General features: G+C 34.1%; 1 protein-coding gene across 1 annotated transcript; it reads right to left on the bottom strand.

The window, feature by feature from the left end:
* Positions 1-1,150: 1,150 nt before the first annotated feature.
* LOC110021924 (3-phosphoshikimate 1-carboxyvinyltransferase 2) lies at positions 1,151-5,961 on the bottom strand. The gene is made up of 8 exons (XM_020720648.1): positions 5,458-5,961; positions 4,604-4,848; positions 4,339-4,492; positions 2,757-2,971; positions 2,318-2,435; positions 2,012-2,222; positions 1,739-1,800; positions 1,151-1,655 (listed from the first exon to the last, which is right to left on the bottom strand). The coding sequence occupies exons 1-8, from the start codon at positions 5,815-5,817 to the stop codon at positions 1,437-1,439; spliced, it is 1,584 nt and encodes a 527-aa protein (XP_020576307.1). The 5' UTR covers positions 5,818-5,961; the 3' UTR covers positions 1,151-1,436.
* Positions 5,962-11,219: the final 5,258 nt, after the last annotated feature.

Genomic DNA, 11,219 nt, shown 5'->3' with positions numbered 1-11,219 from the left:
CATTGGAGCATTAATTTGCAGATGAAAAGAATTGAAGATTTGACTAAGAATCTGTTCATTTGCTGGAAGCACACTAAGAGAGAAGACAATCATGTGGCTAACTTGACCACAAAACTTGGAGCTCATATCCGCAAGGTTATTATTTCCAAAGTTCCTTGGACCTTAATGCAAGTTATTCTGCATTATTTACTCTGATTAGTCTGTTTCATTGTTTGTTTTTGTCGTTGGGTTCATAGGTGGGGTGAGTTATATTTTCTTTTTTGGGGAGAAGTCCCTTAGGTTTTTTTATTTTTTATTTTATTTTGCGTGAGTTTTATGATGGGGTGTAGTAGGGGCTTCTTGCCTATTTTTGTATTTTTTTTCGTGTGGAATAAAATTACCTATAGGATTTATTAAAATAAAATAATTTGACCAGTTCCGATCTCCAAAAATTGAAGAAGTAAAGAAAAAAAAAAAAAAGAAATAGAACAAGGAATGTTTTTCTTTGAGTTGCCTTGCTGACTTTGATTTTTTATTTATGGTTGTTTAGAAAGATTAAAAAAATCACAACCCACTTAAAACAGTTACTACCCGAAAGTAATTACAGTTATTCCAGCTATGACTCCTACCGAACAAAATACATGTCTTAACAATATTTATTTAAGACAGCTGTAAAAAAACATTCTAAACCAATCTTTCTGGTTGCCCTCTCTTATTTGAAAAATTTTTCCCAACGGCGACCGTGTGCAGAGCTGCGTAAGGTCGCTCGATCAAAATCATCATCACGCAAAAAGTGTATTATAGTGAGCCCAATTTTAAAAAAATTATAAATTTATTAAACTAAATATTAATTATGTGGCTTAAGCTAATTATTGGCCGTACCTTCGGACTCCTGGAAAAAGAGCTCCTTTTACTGTCGCTGAATTATGTCATCAGCTCTGAAAATCTTTGAACCGTTGTGGAAGCTTTCTTAGTTTTTCCGTGTATTTGTTGTTGTATCTTGGACTGTCACATCACATACTCATCACAAATAAATTATAAGCATTAAAAATTCTAATATTAAATTCAATCAGAATATTCAGATTAAATTTTTCTTGAAAAAAAAAAATATTGCAAAATTTAACCAGACACAAAACTAGCTTTACTTGAATCGTGCAAAACATAAACAAAAGTTATCTGAAAGCTAATAAAAATAAAAAATAATAATAACTCAGCATTTCTACATGTGTGATCCTTTTTCTTTCCACCTCTCTGCAGTAAAGTATTCTTTTCCAGGCAACTTCCTCTTTAAAGAACAATGCAATGCGAGGACTCCACAAAATAATAATAATGGTTATAAAATAAATATAAAGATCGCTCTTACAGAAAGACATCCTTGGAATCTGGATGTCTACATGAACTTACAACGGCTATTTTCCTTAGACAGCAAACACTAATCCAACAATGTTATCCTGTGATTAATTCTTCGTAAACCTCTTCAAAACATCAAAATAATCTGGGAAGGTCTTTCGAGTGCAGCCTGGATCCTTGATGGTCACAGGAACATCAGTGCAGGCAGCAATGGAGAAAGCCATGGCCATCCTGTGATCATCATACGTGTCAATGGCAGCCACATTCAATTTCTCGGGCGGAGAGATGATGCAGTAGTCTGGACCTTCCTCTACTGTAGCTCCCAGCTGAAAGAAAATAAAAGCACTGATAAGAAATCACAGAGGGAAACCATAGGAAACTTCGAGTTGTGAAAAACCAGGTTTCTCACCTTTCTCAGCTCTGTGCAAATGGCTATCATCCTTTCAGTTTCCTTCACTCTCCAGGACGCAACTACAAGAATATTGATATTATGAGTAGCCGATGATGTAATCTAGTGATACATATTACACAATTCTTATGTATTATTTACATATATTAACACCCAAAGTTTGATATTTATATGTTTAGGTGTTAGATATATAAATATATAAGAATTGTGTGGTAGATGTAAAACCATTTCCCTAATTTTTTATATAAAACTACAATAATCCAGAAACCCTACCATCCCTTATGGCCGTTGGGCCATCAGCAAACAGAGCTACCACAGCCAGGGTCATGGCAACATCAGGCATTTTGTTCATGTTCACATCAACGGCTCGCAAGTTTCTCCTTTTGAAAGGATCTCTAGGAGGACCGGTAACAGTGACACTATTTTCGGTCCAAGAAACCTTCGCCCCCATTTTCTCAAGCACCTCAGCAAACTTAACATCGCCCTGAATCCATGAAGAAAAATCCCAAAATTTTAAATTTTGATCTTCTGATCTGGTGAAGCTTCAAGTTTCAAATGTTAAAAATAATAATGTAATACCTGCAAGCTGCTTGTGCCACAGCCTTCCACAGTCACAGTTCCACCTGTGACTGCTGCACCGGCCAAGAAATAACTAGCACTCGATGCATCCCCCTCAACAAAAGCATTTCCAGGCGATCTATTAAAAGATTTTATAGGGATTAGTTTATGGTTTATTCTATACCATTGGGATTATTGGAGCATTTACATACATACCACTAAATTCCTATGTATTTACATATCTAATGCCTAAACTTTGTTTTCTTATATTAAGACCACCCAACTCGTTCACATCACATAAGAAATACAACCATTTTAACATTTAAAAGGTGATGCACCTTTCATGCATAGGTAGGGTGGTCTCTGTATGGAAGAATTGAAGTTTAGATGTTAGGTATGTAAATGCATAAAAATTAAGAGGTATGTATGTAAATCCTCCTTAGTTATTTTAACAACTCACCTGTATGTCTGACCACCTTTGATGAAGAATCTATCCCAGGAACTAGAATGCTCTACGGTGACGCCAAAGCGCTCCATCAATTTCAGAGTCATTTCAACATATGGGATAGAGATTAGCTTATCAATAATCTCAATTTCCACCTCTCCAATGGCAAGGGGAGATGCCATGAGCAATGCTGTTAAATATTGGCTGCTAATAGATCCAGACAGCTTAACCTGAAAAGTAAATGCAGGAAATAAAGATTGAGAGCCACTCTGTTTGGTGTTATAGTGAAGAAACAGGAATCATCATAGATCATGCTTATTTTTTCAGACCAAAAAGGTTAGGAGTGTTGCACTCTTAACCTCACTGTTTCATACTTCCATATTGCTCGCCAAATACAACAGAGTCCCAATGGCTAAAGAAACAAGTATTCCATCATGACTATCATGAAAAAAAAAAATCACAAAATCTGAAAGGAATGACTAGAGGTAATCTATATTTCGTTTAGTGAAACACAGAAATTAACTATAATAACATTGAGAAATTGTGAAAGGATCATAAGGCTATACCCAGCTATTATCAGAAAAAAGTCCCACAGAGACTTTCTGCACGTAGCAGTTGCTCTAAAAGCAGATGCAATAGAATATTGCTGCACTATTTATTAAATTAAGATAGAAATATGCTACAGATATTTATTTGGTTAGAATAGTATTCACGTTAGCAATACTGAATTTTAACTAAATTGAGAGACAAAAAAATCTTTTGTTTGTGATATGGATTTAAACGCACAATTTCCTGAAATTAAGTATCTCTTCAAGAAAGTACTTCAGTCAGCAATATATCAGAAAGAAAACACTCAAGGCACATAACAAACAGGCATACGAATTAAGACTTAACTTTGAACAGCAAATGCGACAGCAAACAAATATCACTTAAATAATGATATAAAGAGGTATCGCGTAATATGATTTGGTTGACTTGACTCGCATCTAGAATTGCAAGAATATGTCATAACATGGTTCAAGGAAATGGATGCAGCATTATGTGAAAAACAATTAGTTTTAACAATGTAGAATTATTGTATAAAGAATTCAGATCACGCCATTTAGACTATATAAATATTTATTGCTGCAGTGCAAGAATAATTCATATCAGAGGTAAACTCACTAAAAATCAGATCATTTAGATTACATAAGCATATAAACATAACAACCATTTTAAAACATAAATGGAGCTTGCGATTGAATATGAACTTGTGGTCAACAACTTATACAATTAATTCTGGAGTGAGGTGACAATATCATGATTTTTGGATAATTATCCGGGCCCATTTATGAATCCACATGCCTCGTATGACAATTAAAAGGGCTTTTAAGATATGTGATGTGCATTACTTCAAAATCTAGAAAAAAAATACTATGGATTTATCTTCAGTTCTAATATAAAAACAGTGATTGTTTCACTTTAATAACAAGAATCTCTACTCGCAAAAGAAACAATAGCAATTTACATAAAAATTATATCAGAAAAGCAAAAATGAAAAGTTTTATTAGTATGCTGCTAAATTTCATTAATAGCCAGATGAAGAACTACGCATTACCTTGCCCCCTGGAAGGCCTCCCCCAGCATTAACACGAACCGGCGGGCACTTGGTGCCCAAGAAACAATCAACATCTGCGCCCAGTTGCTTCAACCCATCAACCAAATCCCCTATAGGTCTCTCCCTCATTCGTGGAACACCATCTAACACATAGCTGAAACACATTTCCAATCAATCTAGCAGACCATACAACTTAAGAAATGCATATATAATTTAATTCAATCTGCAGAGTTAGAAATTATTTCCAAGGTAAGCTTATACGAACCTTGCATTTCCTCCAGCTGCTGTTACAGCTGCTGTCAAAGGGCGCATTGCAGTTCCTGCATTGCCCAGGAAAAGCTGAACCTCTTCTTTGGAATCTTTTCCAATAGGAAATAGGCCTCCGGATCCAACAACAGTTGCACTTTTGGCCAAAGGATCATCCTCTACAGAAAGACCAAGGGTTTTGAGAGCTGCAAGCATATATTGAACATCGTCACTGTCCAATAAGTTGTCTACAACAGTAGTTCCCTGTTCAAGATAAAGAATAAATATTCAATACAAAAATGAGCAGAGTGAAAAATTACATGGCGATTATAAGATGACAAGTAGAATATATGGGAAAGACAAGAAATTAAATCTTCAATAAAAAAGTTATTTTTATAGAAAGGTTTACATAGTGAAGATGCATTAGAAACTTCAAATGTTTAATATAACATTGTAGGAAATGTTCCAAGCATTGTGATGTGAAAATATGATTTTTATAGCTGATGAGATTCAACTTATTAAGAGCAAAACAATCCAAGTTCAGTGAAATCGTTAGGCAAACACATTAAAAGAGTTCTATGCAGACCTGAAAGATATAGATCTTTCAGCCTCAAGCAACGGTAGGTTTTGCTTTCAAAGGCCTGCTCTACATATTGATATCAAACTCCCAGAACTACGTTTCGATTTACATTAAAATGGAATTACATCAAAACAAGAGAAGAATTGTCCCAAAAAGCAATATCAGTTGTCTTGATATCTAGTAAAGACAAAAATTTGATCATACTTAAATTTGCACGCTTTAGCAGACTTCATCCAAGCTAAATTTTACTAGTCACCACTAAAATAAGACGAAGAAAATGAACGGAATCTCACCTCCGATAGCGCTGCAAGGAGGAGGATCCGATTGGACAGCGACTTTGATCCAGGAAGCTTAACAATACCGGAAATCTCCCTGATAGGCTGTAGCACGATCTCTGGCACCGTCGGAGGCTTCTCTGTTGCCGTCGCAACAGAGGCCGAAATCCCAAGTGATCTCATCGGCGAGGCTTTAACAAGGCCATATGGCCTCCGGCTGTCTACTGTTCTAAAAGCGGAGAAGCCATTCCAGTCGGTCACGCAGCCTAGCCTGATTGAAGAGGAAAGGAGTGCCCGTCGATGCGACGGAGAGAAACGCGGCGAAGGTGAAAGCCAGGGGTAAGAGGAAATGCCCTTCGCCATTGTCGTATGGGCCATCTCGATATCCCTGCTTTCTCCCTCGTATTCGCTCGAGGCTAGTGAAATCGAATAGCAATATAAACACCCACCTAACCCTTCCTCTTTTCGTTCTGGGTCGCCACCAACCAAACACCTCCTTTCTTTCCGCCACCTACCAAATGCCTCCCGAGTCCGAAGGTCAACTACCTTATTGAAAAAAACACATTTTTTTTTAAAAATGCACCTTACAGCACGGAAATTCAAAATATATACTGGTGATTAAAATATCTGACTTTTAACGCGGATTAGTTTTTTTAAGCACCCCTAAAATGAAGTGTATTTCCTGTCCGGTCACTCTGCCCGTTATCTACACATACGATGGCCCGACAGAAAGATTTGGCCCTAAATGTAAATTCAATAAAGTTGAACTAAGGTTTAGACCAAATAAAAATTTTAAAAAACTTGATAAAAATCGATTCGATCTATATGCCAAATATGTTTGAGTTGTGTCCTAACTTCATTTCGATTATATTTAAATAATGTTTGAATCATATTAGAATTTTATTTGAATATTCATTCAATCTTATTAAAAATTTAATTAACCTATATTTAACATTAAAACGTACATAAAAATGTGCCAATGTAGAACCCGAGGAGTTCCAACTGCCCAGATGGAAGGAAGTACAATAAAGAATGTCTCACCAACAGAAAATCATGATGTCTACTTATCTGGTCTGATGTAGTCATCCGAGCTAAAGCCAATGACCAACTGGGTCAGGAGAACGACTGAACAATCATAATCTGAACCAATCAAACTAAAGCAAGACAGATAAGTATTTGAGCTAATCACACCACCGAACGAATGCATCTACTTACCTCTTGGTAGAGACGACCAGGGGAAAGAATCTAATTCCTCGCCATTACCAGCCATCCAAGAATCTGAATCAATAAAACTAAAGCAAGAAAGATAAGTATCTAAGTTAACTACTACCAATAAGCCAAGCGAAGGCATCAACCTACTGACCCCACCCGCAATTACGCAGATATTTAAGTTCCAAAAAGTTGACCAAGAACTTCACCTAATTTATATTGAGCGGCTAGTGTGCAAAATCAAAATGTTATGAAATTTAGAAAATAGTTACACACTAGGGGTAATACGCACATATACATATCGTTTCAAGTAATATAAAGTTTTCTTTAAAAACCTCAGTATCAATCCCATAGAGAAAGTTGTAACTTCTATAATGACTTAGAAAGACTTCTATTAAAACTGCAAACACAACTTATAGGAGGATAATGTCGAAGTATTTCTTATTGATTAAAACTAAATGTATGCAAGATTTAATTCCAAGTACAATTAAAATGTAGAAATTATGAACTAATTAAATGTAGAAAAGTTTGAATTATGTAAAAAGTCTTTTTCCTTATAATTAATTCATAATTGGTGTTGGAATCAAAAATTTTAAAGGTTTAAATGTTGTGTTGTGATAAATAGAAGCATGCCTACTTATTTACCTTCTTCTGAGTGCATAAAGAATATTGATTAATCTGAAATAAATTCCAGCTTATGTGGTAGTGCTGGGTAGATTCTAGCCTACCACTTCAAGATTACCCACTGGGCTCTCTCTATAGGACCTACCAGGGACCTTTAGTTCCAACTTTAGACTAAATTGATAAAGGATCTAGCTTGTCACCCTAAAAATAGCAATTCTAAGTTCATTAAGACTAATCTCCCTATCTATTTTCACTCTCCTTAGATTGTGGTTCCCCTCATTGTAAGGTCAGTGTGGTACTCACTGAAAATAGCTCAGAATTGTAAAAAAAAATTTCTTTCCTTTAAATTTGTTTGAGTGAAGCCAATTTTTAATTATGCATCTCCTCAAGCTTTGATACACCAAAATATTATACTGTTTTAAGTACTTATTTTATGCTTATTTTTGGTAATATTGTAATTTAAAGGAGTGTATTTTCATGTTTTTGTTGTAAGCATATCATTTTTAGGCTTTTTGAGCAAATATGACAAAAAGAATGAAATTTGGAGCCAAAACAACGAATTTTGGGATTCTGGCGCATGATGCGCCGTTTGACAGAGAACTGGCGCTTGTAGCGCTAGATTGAAGAATTATGCGTCAGGAACTATTCAAATTAAGGCGATTCGAGATAAATTTTTGTGCGAACTTCAAAAGGACACATGTTCTATACACCACTTGGAGTAATTCAATGCATCTAGATACTTTGGAAGGTTCGTTTATGAGGGACATGTCTCTTGGATCAAATGACACATCTTTTGAATTTAAAAGAGTTGACTTTTGAAGGGAATTTTGGAAGGAATTTGGAATTCTTTTCCAAAGGAGGCAGCCCAAAATAAAAGAAGATGACTTCTCATTTGTCAAGTGTGTGGCGTAAGGGAGAGAGAAAGTTGGTGTGAGTTAGAGATAGAGAGAGAAGAGGGATTTTCTTTTAGAGTTGTAAGAGGAGAGGGAATGTGAGAGATTTCTTCTTCATTACACTTCAAAGAGAGAATTGGGAGTAATTGCAAAGAGAGAAAGACTTATAGAGAACTTCTAGGGATTTGCTTGGGAAAGATTGTGAGATAAGTTGTATTTTTATTTCTTTTATTTTGTAAACATGTTTTTATATATGAAATCCATATTTTGTTGTATCCTTCTCATGAATTCTGAGTAGTCTTCTTGATCCTTCTCCCTACTTTTAGATATGGTTTTGTGAAGAATAAATTTTGTTTTATACAGTTTTAAATGTCAATAATTTGTGATGAATTGAACTCCAAACTTCATTTACTTTTCAATCTGGCCAATTGAAACGTTAAAACTTTGTTGAGAGACATATGTTCTTAAATGAGATATGATTTCTACAACATAGGGATAATAACATTTGATTTCATGGGAGAGTATGTCATCCATGAAATTTGGTGCAAATAAATAGGGAAATATACTTTGTTGGATGCAGAATTGGAGATTTTAAGGTGACAGATTAAAATCCCCAATTTGGTCTAGTTGATTGGAAACTAATGTGAGATTGTTGAGGGGCAACCGATATCCTCCCATCCTAACCACGGAATTAGGGACCAAAATCTGAATTAGTCGATGTTCTTTATAGCACTCAGAAGAGGGTAAAAAATAGGATTGCTCCTATTTGGCACAAAACAGTTTTTATATATATTTTCAAATGATTTCAATTGCTTCACAATCCATATACTCATTGTAAAGGGGAAGGATGTTTTCTTAAATTTGAACTTTTTGTCACAAAAAAAAATTTGTTTAATTTTCATAATTTTACTTTTAAAAGTTTAGTATTTAGTTTAGTTTAACTTTTGTAGTCTTACATCTGCATTTTAATTAGCATTCACTTGAGTAATTAATTTTCAAACTTCGTACTTTACTTTGCTTTTATTTTTGTATTTTTAGATTATAAAAAAATTTTCATAATTTACTTTTAGGATTTTTCAACTTCCCCGTGGGATCGATATCTATGACTCCATTAGAGCACTTTATTACTTGAACGATATGTATACTTGCATTGATTTTAAAGAGAATTTAGCAGTTTAAAAAGAGTTTTAAAAGATAAATTATTTTCATAAAAAATATTTTTGTTGGGATTATATTGCATATTTATTATATATATGCCGTGTGTAATTTTGTAATATTGAAAAATAGTTGCAAAATTCTCACACTAAATCCACCCGTATTAAGTTTTTGGCACCGTTGTCGGGGAAGTAACGAAAAATATTAGTATTTTATTTTTATTTTATTTCAAATAATAATAATAATAATAAATCAAAAATAAAAAAAGAGTGTTTGTAGTTTTGTTTGAACGTTTTCTTATTTAAGTGTGTTTACTTGTCTTTTATTATTTGTTTTATTTTGTTTTTGCGTATTTATGCGTAGTGTAAGATCAGAAAATTTAGTACCTTATGATTCTGAGTTATAGAGAACTGTTAGAAAAATTCGAAAATAACAAAAAGTGAAAGATCATTTTAGCAAAATGGATTGCAATTTAAACAATATTGGAAATGAAAATGAACATCATTAGAGACCTTTAAGAGATTATGCTAATCCCATAGTAGATGAAATTTATTTAAGTATACAAAATCTTGTCGTAGCTGCCAATTCATTTGAGGTTAAACCTGTTATTATCCAACTGGTTCAAAACATGGTTCAAAACAATAAGGTTGGAGGAACACCAACTAAAGATCCTAATTTATATTTTGCTAGTTTTCTAGAATTCTATGCTACATTTAAATATGATGTAGTATCCAATGATGTCGTCAGACTTAGACTTTTTCCTTTTTCACTAAGGGATAAAGCTAAGATGTGGTTAAACTCGTTAGCACCAAGATCTATCAGAACATGGAGAGATTTATCACAAAAATTCTTATCCAAATATTTCTCATCTTCAAAAACTAGTGAGCTTAGAAATGATATCACAGTTTTTTGTCAGTTTGAAGGGGAATCAATTTATGAAGCCAGGGAAAGATTTAAAGATCTCCTTATAAAGTGTCCACACCATGCATTGCCATGGTCCACACCATGCATTGCCAGATTGGTTAATAATTCAAACTTTTTATAATGGGTTGGTTGAATCTCTTAGATCAATAATTGACGCTGCTGCTGATGGATCATTAATGTCAAAACCATTCGATGAAGCATATTCATTAATTGAAGAGATGACTACTAAAAATTTTAAATGGGCCTTTGAAAGGGTAAATCCAAAAAGAGTAGCTAGTATTCATGTTTTTGATGCAATATCTTTGTTAGCTGCCCAAATAGCTGCTATATCAAAGAAGATAGATCAATATGGAAGGAATTATTTTCAGACAACACCTGTGCTTGAGGAAAACTCATCGGGAAAAATGATAGAATCTCAATCTTTTTATGAGACTTTAAATGCAAGAAATAATCGTTCTAATAACTCTTATGCTAATTATTATAATCCTGGATGGAAGAATCATCCAAATTTTAGTTGGAGTAACAATAACTCTATTGCTGTAAATCCGCAATGAGGAAACACTACTGCGAACCCATTGGGAAACTCCAACAATTAAGGGAATCAAGCTTATAAACCTTATTACCCCACAGGATTTAATAATTTGTTGAGTAAGGAGAAAAAGCTATCAATGGAAGAATTGATATTGCAAATGGGTAATCAATTATAAAGTCAAGGAGCTGCAATTAGAAACATGGAAAATCAATTGGGATGTATTGTTACCGCACTTAGTAACAGACCTCCAGGAACATTGCCTAGTAATGTTGAAGTAAATCCTAAAGATCAGAACAAAGAGCATATTAAAGTTATTCAACTGAGAAGTGGAAAATAATTAGAAAATAGAGTTCAACAAGAAGTTGAAGTTGAAAAAGATGAGGTGAAAAATGAAAAATCTGGTGAAGATTTTCATTTTGAAGCAGAATGCCAATTAAACCAAT

This window comes from Phalaenopsis equestris, unplaced genomic scaffold (assembly GCF_001263595.1).
Source record: "Phalaenopsis equestris unplaced genomic scaffold, ASM126359v1 Scaffold000152, whole genome shotgun sequence".
NCBI lineage: Eukaryota > Viridiplantae > Streptophyta > Magnoliopsida > Asparagales > Orchidaceae > Phalaenopsis > Phalaenopsis equestris.
Note: the sequence above shows the minus strand (reverse complement) of the source record. Positions and strands in the feature narration are given on the sequence as shown.

Coding starts and splice junctions, on each gene's coding strand:
- LOC110021924 (XM_020720648.1), bottom strand. CDS start 5,817: ATGGCCCATACGACAATGGCGAAGGGCATTTCCTCTTACCCCTGGCTT. Junction 2,436..2,756: donor AAAGGTGGTCAGACATACAG/GTGAGTTGTTAA, acceptor ATCTTTTAATAG/ATCGCCTGGAAATGCTTTTG. Junction 2,223..2,317: donor GTGGCACAAGCAGCTTGCAG/GTATTACATTAT, acceptor TCATGGATTCAG/GGCGATGTTAAGTTTGCTGA.